Source organism: Impatiens glandulifera, chromosome 1 (genome assembly GCF_907164915.1).
Source record: "Impatiens glandulifera chromosome 1, dImpGla2.1, whole genome shotgun sequence".
NCBI classification, from domain to species: Eukaryota; Viridiplantae; Streptophyta; class Magnoliopsida; order Ericales; family Balsaminaceae; genus Impatiens; species Impatiens glandulifera.
The window spans coordinates 44,344,349-44,364,690 of NC_061862.1; the positions used below are offsets into that span (position 1 = coordinate 44,344,349).

Genomic DNA, 20,342 nt, shown 5'->3' on the forward strand with positions numbered 1-20,342 from the left:
GCAAATATCGAAGGTCTGTTGTGAAATCTGGCTACAAGTTATCAAAGGTCTTTCATGTCATTGAATTAGCATAATGCCTCAACACATCATTTTTAGAATTTCTATCTTTATGTCAACTCATCCGTGGAGCGGTTTTGGAACACATGTAAAGTCTTTGCATCCTCGGTTTTAATGAAAAATAACGCAACACCTTATTAGGAATAAACTTTTCATTCACCTTTTCCAATTGCACCACTAGATTGGTTGATATTTCATATGGAATGCCCACATACTTTGCAATTTTACAAATCTTTATGTTCTTTACGAAAAAGCATACAATCATTCTTACACGCACCAATTTTTTTGTACGATAGACCCATGTCTATAGTGAATTTCTTCCACTCATAATACGAATTTGGCAGTTGATTTTGAACTAATATTATTTTTTCCTTCAATAATCTCAACAACAAATCAAATGACATGTTTGTCAACTGACCTACATTCTGTATATGAAGAAGTTTATGTAGAGATGAGACTTTGGAAATTTGAGAACCTTCATACAAAGGTAGTTTTGAATCATCCAACAATTGGTAAAATGCCTTAGCATCATCAACGAGATGTTCATTTTTCGTAGGACATTCATTGTCATTGTTCACATTAGGGTACAAATCAGCAATAATATTTTCCATTAGGTGATCATCACAAACGTTAATAGGTTCGTCGATGGTATTACTCTCGTTATTCTATTGTACATTGATCGGATCGTGTATAAGCTCATCATTTAATTCATCTTCCTCACTCTCACTAACATAATTTACACTCTCAATTTTAATTGTCTTTTCCCCGTGAAAATATCAAACACCATAATTTTGTCTTATGTGAAATACAATTAGATGATTTCTAACGATTGTCTTATTCTCAAATACTCGATTTACACACTTTACACAAGGACGTGCAATTGAAGATCTACACGTAAACCTTTTCACAAATTCTATGAAATGGTCAACCCCTCGATATACTTTGGATCAGTCCGACATATGGTCATTTATGTTTTGTCAGGAACTTCTATTGAGACTAAACAAAATATTTCTATTTCAAAGAAATAATATACTTTCTAATATCATACTAAATATACATAAGCTAAATATCTAACATGCATATCCTTTTCAAATGTAAACATTACAATCTAAATCAAACAAGGTTTACATATTAAACTCATCAAAAACATATTATCAATCTCATTTCAAACTAATTAATATATTTCAAATCTCATATCAAACTCACCAAAAACCGGACAAATTGATAAATACTAACTATCATAAAAATGTTAATTAATTATATCATATTAATTAACTATATTATAAAGCTATATTTATAATGCCGACTGGCCTGAGAACGGCAGCGGATCTGGAGGAAGACGGAAGCAGAGGAAGAATCTTCGTCGGACGGCAACGGGGCAAAGGGAGGAAGAAGAAAAGAGAATAAGAAAGAAGAAAAGCTCAACCGTTAATTATAGGAGTATCAGTAACGATTTTATCGTGAGCGGTTATAGATGCTCATTTAATGAGTATCAGTTGAGACTCTATGCCAAAGTTGTTACTTATATTTATGTTGTTTCTGTAACGGTCCTCTAAAAGTCGTTACAAATACCCATATTGTGGAAGACGAAGCGACAAACTAGCGAATTAGTAACGACTCTATTCCAAAGTCGTTACTGACATTTTTTTTATCTATAAAGGCCCTCTAAAAGTCGTTACAGTTATTCTTATTGCGAAAATTGTAACGAGAGATTTGGGTATCAATAACGACTTTTTTAAAGCCGTTACAGATATATAATGACCTTATAAAACCGTTACATATAATAAATATATGTAATGGCCTTATAAGGCCGTTACATAAATTCGTTATAGACGCCCCTTATTCTACTAGTGACTTATTCTACTAGTGACACGAATAATAACAACGAAGTTAAAGTTGTTAATTAATCACATAATTTAAGAAGATAAGCTAATTACATAAAAAAAAATCTCGTAAAAAAAATTGGTATAGGCAAAGATGTTATAAAAAATAAATAAATAAGTTATTGTAAATTTTGAGAGAAGCAGCTTTGAGATGAAAATAAAATAGAGAAGTACAAATTATGAAACTCGAAAAAACAAAATAAATCTTTGCACTAAAAGAACTATGATCATATCGATTTTAGTTTTTATGAAATGTTTTGATTCTATTCTATATCTTATTGTTTTTTTTAAATGAATATTTTTTTATTACTTTTATAGTTTGATAATGTTGAATTTGTGATAAATAATGTGGTAACTTAATTTGTAGTGTAAATTTGTCTTAGTTCGTGTAATCTTCATGCTGCCAGGATTCAATAGAAACCACCTTCCTTGAAACAAAAAATAGTTGACTCATCATTTTCATATATGGCTTCATCACAATTTTCTTCAAGCCTTTCAACAGCCTATTCTTTTCTTTTTTATAAACATAGTTTCTATAATTAAGTCAATACTAACATTGTATAAACATAAGCTTCCAAGCTAAATTAATTAACTCTATGTCAAAGATATTCGATTACGATGTCTATATTCGATTACGACATCGACAAAACAATATATAGCGGCGCCCTTACTTTCTACTTTCTAATATCACGTGGTGCATGTTCCTGATCATGCACAATTGGACAACTAAATAAATGTCTTTGTGGAGACCTGCCTAATCCTCCACGAACAATCTTTGTCCCAAACCTATTGCATAACACCATTGGTCCATCAAGAATCTATCATCTTTAGTCTACAATTTTCTATTCTCCATAATGGCACATTGTAAAATTTCAAAATCTAGAAAGTGAAATCACTTTTTCTCATAAAGTTGATAATTGGGTCATGATGTTTGAAATGAGAAAGAAAATAAAAGGGGATGATGGGAAACCAGTTTATTATGTTGCAAGTGAAAATATGTTTGAGGAGATTCTGGATGCATACATGGCATTCCCCCACTCCACATTAATATCTATTTTGATCGACTTGGATACATCAGGGTTGTGACATATGTTGGGCTAGTACTAGTTTGGTTCGAATTATCTAAAGAAAACTGTTTCCCACTAAATTCACAAACATATATACTGTAAATGTATTTTTCTTAAACTAGCATGTTCATCATTACTTGACATCAAAACCCGATCACACTATGATATTTATTATGACTACCAGGTGTATTCGACCCTACTGTATAAAAAGAAAAAAATCAACAAACGAGGAATTGTTGCTTTACTTTTGTATATAGGTGATACAGGCACAAGCACTGGTAGGATCGAACTACCATGACTCCAATTTTTCTTAAAAGTAAGTTGGTATGGATAATATTGTGGTCCTGACAAATTGTAGGGATGATGTCTGATAACCCTGATCATGCAAGGGGACCATTAACTTCACGAGGAGTGGAATAAATCTTGCTCCTTATGGACCACGGCGGAGTATTAGTTACATCGTTGTTAAGGTGCATTAATAGATGCATATTCTAAAGCTCGACACTTAAATATACATGTTTATTTAATTAGCCGCTAACACCCAACATTTCTTGTTAACTAGATAATGATTAATAAAAAAAAAGTCTATATTCCTAATATTATTAATAAAAATACACATTTATAATGTTTGTGGGACAAATAAATGATAATATTCTGATATTTATTTAGAAATTGAATTAATGGATTCCTCCCAATCCTAGTGTACTTTAATTCTCAATACATACATATTTATCCTCAACAACCCTTGAATGTGGATCGAAATTGGATCACATTGTTGATAATGAATTTATAATATTACAAATATGATATATTAATGTTATACAATCTTGGTACAATAAAAAGGTGTATTCAACAAAATAAAATTATATATTTTGATGTATATTCTTGATATTAGGTAATAAGATTATCACAAAAGTAAATTAGATATGTTGTTATGAAAATAAAATGAGGAAGTATGGTAAAATATTTTGGAAATCTTTTGAGAGTTTTGAACAAGATACTGATATAGACGTAATTGGGGCTTATTTAATGTACAGTTGAGCACATTAAAAAGTCAAACATTTGGCTTGAGAGCATTACTTCCTTGTGAGTTATGTGTGAGTTTTTATTATGAGACAATCATTGTAATACTCATGTAACATTCTTGATAATAAAGTTGAGTCTCTTGTGCTTCAAAAGTGGACGTAAGTCTGTTTTGGCTGAACTATTAAAAGTCTTGTGTAATTGTTGATTTCTTTCATTTCTGTAATTGTTCGGTAATGTTATTCTTGCATTAATGGATACTTCATCCCCAGATATCCCAACACTCATCGTACTCACAATTTCAAAACAATAAACTATTTGAAAACTTCTAAAATTTGACGTTAAATTTGATCGAAAAAATATTATTGAATTTGTTAATATATATTTAACTTGTTTAAATCAGTATAATATGTTTGAAACAAATGTATTTAAATTGATATATAAAACTTTTTAGCTCAAAACATCACCAGCGGATCTGAGTGTTTCCTAACAATTTTTGAAGTTTAAAAATATAAATTTCTTGATAAATACTTAAATTTAGTCAAAAGTTGAAATTAAGGAAATTGAATTAATAATTGAATAGTTATCATTATAGTAGATGACACCAAAATTATATTCTGGCATCCATGCATCCAACCATCATGCATCATTTTGGGTTGTCCCCACCATGCACCTTTCCACTTTACCACACTATAAATACTCATTCTCCAAACCCCTAAGATAAATAACATATCCAGCACTCCTACCTCAAAATTAAAACCCACCATTTTACAAATCAATACAAAACTTTTCTCTTACTCTCTCTAAGAACATAATTTATACAATGTCGGGCGTTTGGATGTTCAGAAATGGTGTGGTTCGTCTTGTCGAGAACCCTGCAGCCGAGTCGAATCAAGGATCCTTGCAGAGAAGGAAAGTATTGGTCTATACTCCAACAGATGAAGTGATCACCTCGTACTCGGTTCTAGAGAAAAAGTTATTCTCCCTTGGATGGGAACGATACTATGATGACCCCGACCTGTTCCAATTCCACAAGAGCTCGACCATCCATCTCATCTCTCTCCCAAAAGACTTTGGCCGTTTCAAGTCTATGCACATGTTTGACATCGTTGTCAAGAACAAAAACGTCTTCGAAGTTAGAGATATTGTGATGCAAATGTAAACCAATTAGCTAGTAGCTTGTATCTTATCTCACTCTAGATCTCTTAATTTGTGTTGTTCAAGTTTGCAGTTTTTTAACTATCGCCTATAAGGATAACTGACTGGATTTAAAAAAAAAAAAAAAACTCTTTTATATTTAGGTTTTGACTACAATATTTTCTTACCATCTTTAATAACTTAAAAAAAATACTTGTTGGTCTTACTCAGACCTAGACCCAAAAAGTGTTTTCAAATGAGCCATATCTTCGAAATACATGTCTATGAAGACGGGAGCATTTGTCTCTATATATTATTTGGAAGCCTGTTTTTGGGTTAGACGTTGTTGATGAATTGTCTGAATATTGTTTTATTTCTCCAAGATTGGGTTACAGTGGGAAGAGACTGTTCTAACTTATATTGTATTTGATAATTTTGTATTCAATAAACTATTTACTAGTTGTATTTGATACTTTTGATTCAGTCAATTCTCCAAGGTTGTTTGTTCATTCCTCCTAAAACGACATGTGTGGTGGGATCTCTTACTCGTGAAGCGTCGAGTAGTTGAGTCATCGAGATTAATGGATTTCAAGAAGAAAGTAATAGGGACAAACAATGTCACCCTTATGCACATATAGGTCATAAAAGCATAATAGGCATCCAATTTCCAATTCATCTTTTTTTTTTTATATATTTAAGAAACAGAGTGTCTTATTTTGGTGTGAGATAAAAATCACAGTAACAAACATGCATTCACCTTATAATTCAACTTGTAGAAAAAAATTAAATAAGAAACAGCATAACAAAATCTAGCCTAATTCAACTATCCTTGGTCTGCTCCTTCGTCTTTTGCTATGGCCTACTTTCGTGATGTACATTGAATCGTTAGTCTTCTTTAACGGTCTTGTTTACCTTGTGGTTGACCTTCTTGAACACGTGGCTAATGATCTAGTATCCAACTTATATGCATAACACAGACTCAAAGACAAGCAACTCATTATGTTAGGCCTTTTCATTTTCCTTTATGTTTTCCCATGGAGTTTAGATTGAATTTTCGGACACACATCTCATCTATATGCATACATGTATTTAATATATATATATATATATGGTAGACACGTAATAGGTTTTTCTACGTGGTTATGCTCGAGCACGACGAGTCAACGAGTCTAATGATAAAAGGTAGTCAAATATGTCTCATTTATGACTTCTGAGGTAAGATAGAGTTGTCCCGCCGACAAGGGAGATCCGAAGACTGTCAATGTAAGGAGGTGCTCTAAATTGGAGTGTTCTCTCGCCGCCTCTCATGATTCCCCTCTCTTGTTACTAAGGGAGCTCACTAAATGGAAGAAAGAGTTAACGTTGATTTTTTTTCTTATGTACAAAATCTCTTCAACATCTCTCATAAAGGAATAGATCGTCAATTCTCATTGGCGAATCTCGACATGTAAATCAATAGGTGTACAGGTGGTGTCGCACATCGTATACTACTTAAACATAAGCGAACTCCTGAAGCTCATGCACGTTGAAAACGACAAAAATATGGGTCTTTTAGCACTCTTTAAGTGTAAATATATATTCTCTAAAATTGAGGGTCAAAATATAATTTCAAGTTAAACATCAAATGTCCTTAGCAGAGTTTGCTGAAAACTATACTCGTTTAAAACGTCTCCACTGAAAAATGTTACGATTTTAGAAAAAAAATATAAAATATAAATCTCTTTAAATATTTTGAAATAATTAAATTAAATCAAATTGGGACATTGGTTACCAGTTTGTGCCTTAAAAGTCGTCACCTAATATTTATCACAAGAAAATAAGTATGTTTAGCGTGTAGAACAATATCGGTCTCGGAAAAGAGATTTCCTAGGAATTCGGTACTTGGTTGCTGATGAGAAAATACTTTGGTACTGCGTTTCAAATGCCCATTGGAAAACAATCTCTACTTTTTAATATTTTGTCAATTCTTTAGAAATATTTTACACATATTTTAATATGTTTTGTTTGCCGAATCTTAACTGGTCTAAAATATATATCATATGTCCTAATACTAAATTTAAAGGAAATAATAATTCTTTACATTAAATCATTTTTAAAGGATAATAATAATTATTTACCTTAAATAAACTAATGCCTTGAACATTGAAAAAAATGAAAAAATAAACCAACCAGGAATTACAAATTTAGTATATTCATAAATTGATTTATGATTATAAGTAAATTAACTCACAAATTTTGTAATTTTTATAATTCATTTATAACACAAAAAAGGGAAATCAAATGTTAAAAATTGAAACTAGTAAATGAAATAAGAAAAATTATCTTTGTTAAAAATATTATTTTAAAGATTTAAAAAAAATTGAATTTTATTAAAAATTGCTCAATGCATTTTAGATGTATAAATAGCTAAAATAAATAAAAGTAGATATAAAACCACACAAATGGAGCTTAAAGATTGATGGGTAGGACACATGCCTAATTCGAGAAGTTCATCTTCAACCTCCAACCACTGTAAAACATATGATCGATTATATTTTTTTTGGGTTGTCATTCTTCAGCAAAAACTCAAGAATAACAATTTTTGTTTCAATTTTAAAATTTAAATTGGAGTATTTTAAATATAAAGTGAATGAAATAAATTCAATTTAACAAAAAAAAAATACTTTTAAATCATATTAATAGTGAATTTCTAAAAAAAACAAAAAGTTAAAGAACTAAGTTGTAAATGAAATATACTAAATTCAAATATATATACAAATTGAAATTTATCTAAAATTAAATTACACACAAAATTAGAGTATAGTATTTTAAATGTTTCCTAAAAAAAATATTAAAATTTCTTAAACACTTAACCAACACTAAAACAAAAAAATATAAAATCTAGACAAAAACTTGAAAAACAAAAAATGGCGGATGTCCTTGATTGATTTGTGTCGTCTTCATGTGTCCATTTCTTCCATTGTCTTGTGGAGATTTATATGGTTGTCAATGTGTGTTTTTCTGGAAAAAAATCAGGTCAAAATTAGGGATGTTTTTAGATATTTTTTTTTAAAACGAATTAGAGTCATTCAATTAAAAATTTCAAAAAAACGAAAAAAAAACTCACGAGTTTAAGAGATCATTCTATACAGACATAGATTTATTTTGAAGCTGTATCATTCTGAATAAAAGCAAAAACGTAAATAAACCATCTGATTACAATGTTTTTATTTCTAATGATTTCAGTAAATGGTAAATTCAAATTCATGCTGATATTTTAACTCTGCTCCGTACTTGAAACTTTTCTCCACGTTCCCGCAAGTGCGCCACAATCCGAGACTATATCTCTCCATAATTCTTCAACACTTCTGCGGATTCTACCATAGACTATCGCATTACGTTCCTGCCAAATGTTCTAAACTACTGTTCCAAACCCGCACTTGAATACGTTTGTTGTGAATTTGTTTCCTTTGGCTTTGAGTAGTGTCACTTCTTTGATTTCTTTCCATTCCTTTGGGACACTGATCAGCTCCAGGATTTTAGAAAATTTGTCCCAAATTTCCAATGTTATACTACAGCTCCCAAATAGGTGATCAAAGGTTCTTCACTTCCGTTGCATAGAAGACAGCTCACGTCCGGGATGCTCATATACTTGTTCATACGGTCACGAGTGCTGAGTCTTTCCCAGAAGGTAAGCCATAGGATGAACTGGTGTCGAGGAATGATCTTGGTTGACCATACGAGAGGAGCTCGTTCTACTTTCTACGTTTTTTCTTGGATTACCTCCCATATTCTCTTTGATACCAGCTTCCCATTGTCTTCTGCATTCCATTCATGAATGTCGGGTCTGTCTCAGAGTTTTATGTTACTGATGTGATCTAGTATCATCTGTCCTTCTCGATTTCTTCTCAAAAGCGAGTCCCAGTCCCCGTCTTTTACGTCTCTGATTTTTGCCACTGCGTAGTCCCTTCTGATACGTGTATTTTTGAACTCCTCTTTGTGAATGATTTGTTGGTTTTCAAACCATGGATAGTGCCAGAACAGAGTACATTTCCCGTCTCCTAGCCAAATGTTATAAAGGTCTGCAATACCACTTCTCAGTTTAAGAAATTTTTTTAGTGACCAGCTCGTACCTTCATTAATTTTACACGTCCAGATATTGGTTTCCCGTTTCATAAATCGCTTGTGTACCCATTTGATCCATAATGATTCCTGGATGTGTTCTAATACCCATAGATGCTTGAAGGTTAGAGCCTCATTCCACTCGACGCAGTTCTTCTGCCAATGTCTCCCTCCTCTTTTGGCTTACAGAGTGAAGTCCATTTGATTTTCTTTCCTCCTCTCCCGCTACTACCCCAGATAAAGTTCCTCATTAACGTGTCTAGATCCTTCATTACCTTCTTTGGAATGACCATCTACTGCGCCAAATATTCAATTATGCCCATGACTACAGTTTTGATAAGCTCGATCCTCCCTGCATAAGAAAGTTTCTTCGCCGCCCAGCCATATATCGTATTTTTAACTTTTCAATCAGCGGCTTGTAGTGTGAGATCTCGATCTGTTTCGCGGTTAATGGAATCCCCAAGTACCTTACGGGAAAGTTGCCTTCCGTAATGCCCATGATGTTGAATATGTCTTACTTCGTTTAGTCCTTCACTCCTCCATAAAATGCCACACTTTTTCTTTCATTAATAGTAAGACCTGTAACCTCAAAAAAAAACGTTAGTGCAGCCCTAATAGTTTTAATGGATTCGACTTATGCATGCGCTAGAATGAACAAATCGTCAACAAAGCATAAGTGAGTTACCTCATCTACCTCATAGAAAGGGTAAAAGATGTATGGATGATTCTTTTTGAACATCGCGAAGATGCTCTCAAAGATCTCCATGATAGCTACGAAAAGGTAAGAAGAGAGGGGGTTCCCTTGACTTACCCCGTTTTCACCCTTGAAGTAGCCTCCGTGGACTCCATTGACGCTAACAAAAAAACGGATGAAGAAACACATTTCATAATCCAATCAATAAAAATTATAGAAAAAGTGGATACAACAAGAAAATCCCGAATGGCTTCTCATCTAATAGAGTCGAAAGCTTTCTTGATATCTATTTTGAAAGTCACTCTCGGAAATATTTTCTTTTTCCCGTAGCCTTTTAAAAGGCTTTGCATGAAAAGAATATTATGAGAGATTGTCCTACCAGGGATAATTGCAGATTGATTGAGATTTATTATTTTTCCTATGACATTTTTAAAGCGTTTAGAAATTATTTTTGAAATTATTTTGTAAACCACATTACAACAGGAAATTGGTCTAAAATCTTGTACTTTTTCGGGCACTATAGTTTTGGAGATCAAGGTCAGGACCGTTGTATTCCATTATTTTAACATCTTCCTAATTTTGAAAAATTCCAAAACCCCATCAGTAATATCTTTACCCACAACCGACCAATTGTCTTTGAAGAAAAAATGAGGGACTTGTGATTATTAATTAAGGGAATGACCACTACCACCAATTTACTCATCTTTTTCCACATCTTTTTTTCTCTTTAATTAACTCCTATAAAAACTACATAAATTAACATTAATATATATTTATTTTATTTGACCTATTTATTTATTATGTATATATATTAAGTTTTTTTAAATACCTAAAAAATAAATAACACACATTAATAATAATTAATAGATTAAATTATTTAAATTCAACCTAATTATCAACTTATTATTTCTTTTATATATTGATTTATTTTTTATTTTATTATTATCATTATTATTTATCTTTTCAAAATACCTATAAAATAAATAACACTCATTAATAATAGATTTAATTATTCAAATTTAAACTTAATTATCAACTTATTATTTATTTTTAATCGATGATACGTTGTCTCCAAAAATAATAATTATTTATTTTTAATCCATGCAACGAGCTCGCCTTTAAATATCTAAAAATATAATTGGTTCGGGATTTTTTATTTTAAAATATAAATTAGCGATAAAAAAATAAATGTATACAGAATGCCCTTCTTAGACAAATTTTGGATGAGATTTTTCGGTTGTAGTAAAATACATGTCCAAACATGACTTATAGGCATTTCATTTGAATCTTTCTAATTTATGATTTTTATCAAACTTATTATATTGACGAAAACATTTAAAAGATAGAGAGATAAAACATGATGATGCCATGTTCACAACATTTCAAACATGATGCTCGTTTGGTTTGTTGGAGGACTCGGATGGCAATGTTTATCCATTTGGTTCTTACTTGATTATCAACATTTTAAAATGATGCTTTTGAGCATCCGCTTGTGTTATTCAAAACATGACATGCCTTAATTGTCGTACCTAGTCAATGACTATTTGGGATGAAGTTTTTAAATATATTAATCATTCAAAATGACCAGTGCCTTAATAATCAAACATTGTCGGGGAATATCTGGATAACACTCTTAAAAATGTTGATCGCTCTGAATATTCAACTCCTTTTAGGCTTAACTTGTCCACTTAAACTAAAAACTTGAATCTTTTGTGCTTGACCCAACCAATGTTTATCTTGTCCACTTAAGCTAAGTGTTGAGTCAAATTATTTTAACTAAGTGTTGAAATAATTTAACCATTGGAATTTTGATGATGAAATGAATTATGTATTTTGATGCAGGTGTATCGAAATCATATTTCACAAGACTTGGCTCTAATGAGGGTCATTAGACCGATCTCGGCATCAGACGCAAAGAATTAGACGTGCAGTCCAACTCAACGGAGTTAGACGTGCAGTCTAATGAATGCAATGAATTAGACGTGCAGTCTAATGAATGCAAAGAATTAGACGTGCAGTCTAACTCAACGGAGTTAGACGTGCAGTCTAATGAATGCAAGGAATTAGACGTGCAGTCTAACTCAGTGGAGTTAGACGTCTAGTCTAATAGATCTCGGAATTAGACGTGCAGTCTAACTCAACGGAGTTAGACGTGTAGTCTAATAGATCTCGGAATTAGACGTATAGTCTAATGTATACGGAATTAGACGTGCAGTCTAACTCAGTGGAGTTAGACGTGCAGTCTAATATATGCGGAATTAGACGTGCAGTCTAACTCAGTGGAGTTAGTCGTGCAGTCTAATGGATTGTGAAAGTTAGACGTAAGTCTAACTCCTTCAGACAAGTCTGAGGTGGAACCTGAATTAGACGTGCAGTCTAACTCAGTGGAGTTAGACGTGCAGTCTAATGGTTAGTGAATGATTAGACGTGTAGTCTAATTAGTGAAAGTTAGACGTGAGTCTAACTCCTTCAAACAAGTCTGAGGTAGAACTGGAATTAGACGTGCAGTCTAATGGTTATTGGATAATTAGACGTGTAGTCTAATTAAGTGAAAGTTAGACGTAAGTCTAACTCCTTCAGATTAGTCTGAAGTGATTGTAATTAGACGTAAGTCTAATTCTATTAGACCAGACGGTCTAATGGACTCTGTTCTTAGACGGGGATGTTAATTTCATTAGACTGATTTTCACAATCCGTCTAACTAAAACACGTCTAATGCTAAGCTTAAGTAGTATGCTAGAAGCTAGCACCCACCTACCCACGTGTTATAGCTGTACCCTACTCCTGCTCCACTTTCTAGTAAAGATCAGTACAACAACTATAGGCAACCAACCAACGAATTCCACGTAAGAGAATTTTCCTCACATTATTTGTTTTGCAGGTACATTTCTGATTGAATATTCGCCGCACTACCAGTGGTGTACGGCCACGATCCTTGTGCTCAGAACCTGCTGTGTACAATGGAGGCTTTCCAGACTGTCCTGGACCTCTTCATCAGAGAAATCATAAGCATCACTTGCCTCACTATCCTCAATAGCTACAATTTGATTACATGGAATACTATTGCCATTGAGTGAGGGTTGCCTCATGTAGATCTCATCTTCTCCCGTGATAGATTTAGTGGCTTATGGATCCAGGATCTTTCTACTTTGTCTTCGATTTTCATCTTGTTCTTCTTTAGTAGGTCTTTTCTAACTTTGAACCTCTTCACTACTAGATTCATGTTTGTTATCGGTTTTAATTCGCCCTACTTCAGAACTAAGGCTCACTGCCTTATTAAGACCAAATTGTCTTCTTCTGCACTTGATCTTTTGATTTCACAAAACCCAAGATTTCCCAATCCATTCTCATCGGAGTTGGATCCTACATTGTTGATTTATTCGTATGCGTGTGGAGAAATATGTAAGCAAAATTAGGGGCTTGTCTAGTATTCCTCTCATGTACAAATTCAATAATAGACATCATAATAAGAACCAAAAAACATTAAAATCTTCATATTAAATGATTAAACGCACCAACTGCCTCTTGACTTGTCAAAAAGAGACGTTGCCCGCATGGTTTTTGACACGACATGTGACCTATTATTCGAATTCGACATACTTGTTTTCTGCAATAAAAAAAGTTGGTTAGTTTCATAGATTATTAAAGTAAGGGATTGTTAAAAAAATTAACTTACTCTAAACTCCGAAGTGAAGAAGCGACAATACAAAAGATAATACCAATCACTAGGGGCGGTCTCGGGAGGGGGATTAGCCTGAATCGCTGTCTCATCACCTTAACAAGCCCTAATATACTGGGTGTTCAATTGACATCTCTACCTATCCCAAAATTGTTTTGCATGATTTAGCCCTTGACAGTGATATGTGTCGATGTGCTCCCCAACGAACTCAAAAGAATCCTAAAAAGTCAACAACTTCATATTAAATTACAATTTAGCTATTTATAGATGATGGTTAATACCCTAAAACGAATAACTTATTGTGATAGTCAGCCATATGTGATCCAGCTGTGTAGAGCTCAGGTCCGTCCAATGTAGGATCATGTGCGTTAATATAGTGGGATCCCGGATGATACTCCCAATATGCATCGACCATGCAGTCCTATTATTGCACATAGGCTTATAATTTATTGGGTTGAACTCCAGAGGCATCTTCTACCCACATGCAACTTACCAGTTGTAGTGTTTTTGTTCTTACCATGTCTCCTCCTTAAAGAAGTTTCTAAAAATGAACACAAAATTATATAGAATCATAAGAAATATATAATCAAACTTCGGTACCTACATCATTCTAAAATGGGGGTTGTGTCTCATCATCATCATCAAAGTTAGTGTTTTTTTCACCATCAATGGTCATATCATCATCACTCTCTAATATCGCGTCCAAATTAATGTCACCGATATTGTCAAATAATGCTAGAGGGTCCTCAGACTCTTCCTCGTTCCTCTGTACAAGGTCCTCTAACTGGAATCCAAAACTCTTATCTACTGCTCTTCCCTTAGGTGCCATGATCGCTACAAATATATAATGTAATATTTATTAGAAAAATGTACAATTAATACCATGCCTTAATAAACACGTTGAAACCTTAATTAGAGTAACAAAGATTTATTGGTGTCACAATTTTCCATCCAAGCCTTGATGCCATATCTGTAAAATAAAAAACTTATTGTACTTGGCTTTCCATTATGAATGGTTCATGCATCTGAGTTTGTAAAGTCATGTTCATATTTATACTAACATAACCATACTTATCAACCTCAATGCCTCGATCTTTGTGATGAACATCGAGCCATCTACACTTGAAGAGAATCACTTATCTTCCACTAAATAATGATACTTGTATGATTTTATTGAGGACTCCATAGTAGTTAATTGTCTCGATCCCATTATTTCCAAGAACCTATACACTGATATTTTGGGTGGTCAAACTCTCATCGTGTTTCTCTATGTTGAAGTCATACTCATTTATTGTGCACGAGTTATACTTCTTAGCATATATTGTAGGCCCACCTCCTAAAATTTTAAGATTCATTTTTCTATCGGAGTCATCGGTTAATTTCTCCACTATTCAGTAGAAACTATTGTTAAACACATTGTCTAACTATTAAAAAAGAAACTGTTGAGATGCTTTACTTACTTTTTCTTTGAAATAACTAACGTATCGTTTATCCCGTTCTTCATTGGAAATATTGGGTTGGCAAGATTGCATAAAATTGATGCACAAGTGTTAAATTAAATTATTGCTAAAAGGACTAAAATCATATCTAGTAATGAATAACACAATGAAATCGCTTCACTTACTTATAATATTCTTCAGCCTCGCGACAATTTTTTAAGATGTAAGAATGAGAACACTCACGATCCCCTAGTTTATATGTGTAGGCCGTGCCATTTGATAGCTCTTCCATAGAAAAGAATATGGAAAATGTTGTACTAGTGTGTATCGAGGCATCTCGTGACTCTTGATCATCCAAATAGCGGGCACACAAGCTCATACACTAATTCACAATGTAAATCTCGCTTATTGAACCTTCTAGAAAGTTCATGTTCCTAAGGTATTTCTTTAGTATGCTTATATATTGTTCAATTAGATACATACATCGATACTAGACAGGCTCTTCAAGGCAAGTCTCAAAGGCTAAATGAACTAACAAGTGTACCATTATTTCAAAAAAGGAAGGTGAAAATATATTCTCTAGTTTACAAAATGTCAAGACAATGTCATCCTCTAGTTTTTCCAATTGCTCGCGTTGTAAATTTTTTTGGCAAAGCAACCAAAATAATCTTGACAAATTCACTACAGCATCGTACACATCATCGGGAATTAGGCCACGTGTAGCTAGTGGAATGAGATACCATAATAAAATGTGGCAATCGTTACTCTCAAATCATGAGATTTTTTTATCCTCTATGTTTATACACACGCCATAATTGAACAAAAATCGTCTGACATTTTAACATCTTTCAGAAAAAACTGGCATAATCATTTCTTGTGTTCCGATGATAGTGCATATGGGGCTGCTTGACACCGAAGAACACCATCAACCTCAACGGGATGTAAAGTATACTTTATGTTCAATAACACCAAATCTTTCCGAGCTTTAATCCCATCCTTGGTCTTTTCTTTGAAATTCATTAAAGTTCCCAACACACTATCACATATATTCTTCTCAATATGCATGACATTCAAGTTATGTCTCAACAACAACGATTTCTAGTAAGTCAATTGGAAAAAATATAATAAGTTTGTTCCATTTATCACCCTGGGATTTATGAGAAATTTTCGTTCTCTTGGGATGGTACTTTGTCAAGCAAATGTCTTTTAGATCTCGCGCTTATATCTAAATTTCGGTTTCGCGATAGTAATATAGGAGGCGATATATGCTCAGTACGCCTGTCAAACGTATCGCTCTCTTTGCGCCAACGATGATTAGGCAGGAGGAAGCATCGATGACTCATGTAACACTCCTTCTGGCAATTTTTTAACCTCAATGATGCAATGTTCTTATTACAAGATTGACATGCAAGTTTTCTCTTTGTTCTTCATCTAGATTGATATATATATGTCGGGAAATCATTAATAGTCCACATAAGAGTTGTGCATAAGTTAAAATATTATGATATGCTTGCATCATATGTCATCACACTATTATGACACAACTCAATCATCTCTTCAATAAGTGGGTCAAGAAACACTTCAATACAATCTCCAAGACATTTTGGTCCTGGAATTAACATGGAAAAAAGGAAATTACTTGTGTCATACATATTGTGGGAGGGACATTGTAAGGGATAAGAATTAGTGGCCAATTGTTGTACGATGTTTTCCCGTTAGTAAATGGTTGGAAACCGTCACTTTCCAAAGAAAGTCACACATTTCGAGGGTCTGTTGTGAAATCTGGCTACAAGTTATCAAAGGTCTTTCATGTCATTGAATTAGCATAATGCCTCAACACATCATCTTCAGGATTGCTATCTTTATTTCAAGTCATCCGTGGAGCGGTTTTGGAACACATGTAGAGTTTTTGCATCCTCGGTTTTAATGGAAAATAACGCAACACCTTATTAGGAATAAACTTTTCATTCACCTTTTCCAATTGCACCACTAGATTGGTTGATATTCCATATGGAATGCCCACATACTTTACAATTTTACAAATCTTTATGTTCTTTACGAAAAAGCATACAATCATTCTTACACGCACTAATTTTTTTGTACGATATACCCATGTCTATAGTGAATTTCTTCCACTCATAATACAAATTTGACAGTTGATTTTGAACTGGTAGTATTTTTTCCTTCAATAATATCAACAACAAATCAAATGACATGTTTTCCACTAACCTACATTCTGTATGTGAAGAAGTTTATGTAGAGATTGAGGTTTTGGAAATTCGAGAACCTTCATACAAAGGTAGTTTTGAACCATCCAACAATTGGTAAAATGCCTTAACATCATCAACGAGATGTTCATTTTCACTAGGATATTCACTGTCATTGTTCAAGGTACAAATCAACAATAATATTTTCCATTAGGTGATCATCACAAACGTTAATAGGTTCGTCGATGGTATTACTCTCGTTATTCTATTGTACATTGATCGGATTGTCTATAAGCTCATCATTTAATTCATCTTCCTCACTCTCACTAACATAATTTACACTCTTAATTTTAATTCTCTTTTCCCCGTGAAAATATCAAACACCATAATTTTGTCTTATGTGGAATACAATTAGATGAGTTCTAACGACTGTCTTATTCTCAAATACTCGATTTACACACTTTACACAAGGACATGCAATTGAAGATCTACATGTAAACCTTTTCACAAATTCTATGTAATGGTCAACCCCTCGATATACTTTGGATCAGTCCGGCGTATGGTCATCTATGTTTTGTCAGGAACTTCCATTGAAACTAAACAAAATATTTCTATGTCAAAGAAATAATATACTTTCTAATATCATACTAAATATACATAAGCTAAATATCTAACATGCATATCCTTTTCAAATGGGAATATTAAAATCTAAATCAAACAAAGTTTACATATTAAACTCATCAAAAACATATTATCAATCTCATTTCAAACTAATTAATATATTTCAAATCTCATATCAAACTCACCAAAAACCGGACAAATTGATAAATACTAACTATCATACAAATGTTAATTAATTATATCATATTAATTAACTATATTATAAAGCTATATATATAATGCCGACTGACCTGAGAACGACAGCGGATCTAGAGGAAGACAGAAGCGGAGGAAGAATCTTCGTCGGACGGCAACGGGGCGAAGGGAGGAAGAAGAAAGAAGAAAAGCTCAACCGTTAATTATAGGAGTATTAGTAACAGTTTTATCGTGAGCGGTTATAGATGCTCATTTAATGAGTATCACTTGAGACTCTATGCCAAAGTTGTTACTTATATTTATGTTGTTTCTTTAACGGACCTCTAAAAGTCGTTACACATACCCATATTGTGGAAGACGAAGCGACAAACTGGCGTATTAGTAACGACTCTATTCCAAAGTCGTTACTAATAGTTCTTTTTTCTATAACGGCCCTCTAAAAGTCGTTACATTTATCCTTATTGCGAAAATTGTAACGAGAGATTTGGGTATCAATAACGGCTTTCCTTAAAGCCGTTACAGATATCTATTATATGTAATGGCCTTATAAAATCGTTACATATAATAAATATATGTAATGGCTAATAAGGCCGTTACATAAATTCGTTATAGACACCCCTTTTTCTACTAGTGACACGAATAATAACAATAAAGTTAAAGTTGTTAATTAATAACATAATTAAAGAAGATAAGCTAATTACATAAAAAAAAATCTCGTAAAAAAAATTGGTATAGACAAGGATGTTATAAAAAATAAATAAGTTATTATAAATTTTGAGAGAAGCAGCTATGAGATGAAAATAGAGAAGTACAAATTATGAAACTCGGAAAACTAAATAAATCTTTGCACTAAAAGAACTATGATCATATCGATTTTAGTTTTTATGAAATGTTTTGATTCAATTCTATATCTTATTGTTTTTTTTAAATGAATATTTTTTTATTACTTTTATAATTTGATAATGTTGAATTTGTGATAAATAATGTGGTAACTTAATTTGTAGTGTAGATTTGTCTTAGTACATGTAATCTTCATGCTGCCAGGATTCAATAGAAACCACCTTCCTTGAAACAAAAAATAGTTGACTCATCATTTTCATATATGGCTTCATCACAATTTTCTTCAAGCCTTTCAACAGCCTATTCTTTTCTTTTTCATAAACATAGTTTCTATAATTAAGTCAATACTAACATTGTATAAACATAAGCTTCCAAGCTAAATTAAATTAACTCTATGTCAAAGATATTCGATTGCGATGTCTATATTTGATTACGACATCGACAAAACAATATATAGCGGCGCCGTTACTTTCTACTTTCTAATATCACGTGGTGCATGTTCCTGATCATGCACAATGGGACAACTAAATAAATGTCTTTGTGGAGACCTGCCTAATCCTCCAGGAACAATCTTTGTCCCAAACCTATTGCATAACACCATTGGTCCATCAAGAATCTATCATCTTTAGTCTACAATTTTCTATTCTCCATAATGGCACATTGTAAAATTTCAAAATCTAGAAAGTGAAATCACTTTTTCTCATAAAGTTGATAATTGGGTCATGATGTTTGAAATGAGAAAGAAAATAAAAGGGGATGATGGGAAACCAGTTTATTATGTTGCAAGTGAAAATATGTTTGAGGAGATTCTGGATGCATACATGGCATTCCCCCACTCCACATTAATATCTATTTTGATCGACTTGGATACATCAGGGTTGTGACATATGTTGGGCTAGTACTAGTTTGGTTCGAATTATCTAAAGAAAACTGTTTCCCACTAAATTCACAAACATATATACTGTAAATGTATTTTTCTTAAACTAGCATGTTCATCATTACTTGACATCAAAACCAGATCAGACTATGATATTTATTATGACTACCAGGTGTATTCGACCCTACTGTATAAAAAGAAAAAAATCAACAAACGAGGAATTGTTGCTTTACTTTTGTATATAGGTGATACAGGCACAAGCACTGGTAGGATCGAACTACCATGACTCCAATTTTTCTTAAAAGTAAGTTGGTATGGATAATATTGTGGTCCTGACAAATTGTAGGGATGATGTCTGATAACCCTGATCATGCAAGGGGACCATTAACTTCACGAGGAGTGGAATAAATCTTGCTCCTTATGGACCACGGCGGAGTATTAGTTACATCGTTGTTAAGGTGCATTAATAGATGCATATTCTAAAGCTCGACACTTAAATATACATGTTTATTTAATTAGCCG

At 32.9% G+C, this 20,342-nt stretch overlaps 1 protein-coding gene across 1 annotated transcript; it reads left to right on the forward strand.

The window, feature by feature from the left end:
• Positions 1 to 4,782: 4,782 nt before the first annotated feature.
• LOC124922421 (flowering-promoting factor 1-like protein 3) lies at positions 4,783 to 5,194 on the forward strand. The gene has a single exon (XM_047463151.1). The coding sequence runs from the start codon at positions 4,854 to 4,856 to the stop codon at positions 5,190 to 5,192; it is 339 nt and encodes a 112-aa protein (XP_047319107.1). The 5' UTR covers positions 4,783 to 4,853; the 3' UTR covers positions 5,193 to 5,194.
• The last annotated feature ends 15,148 nt before the right edge of the window (positions 5,195 to 20,342 follow it).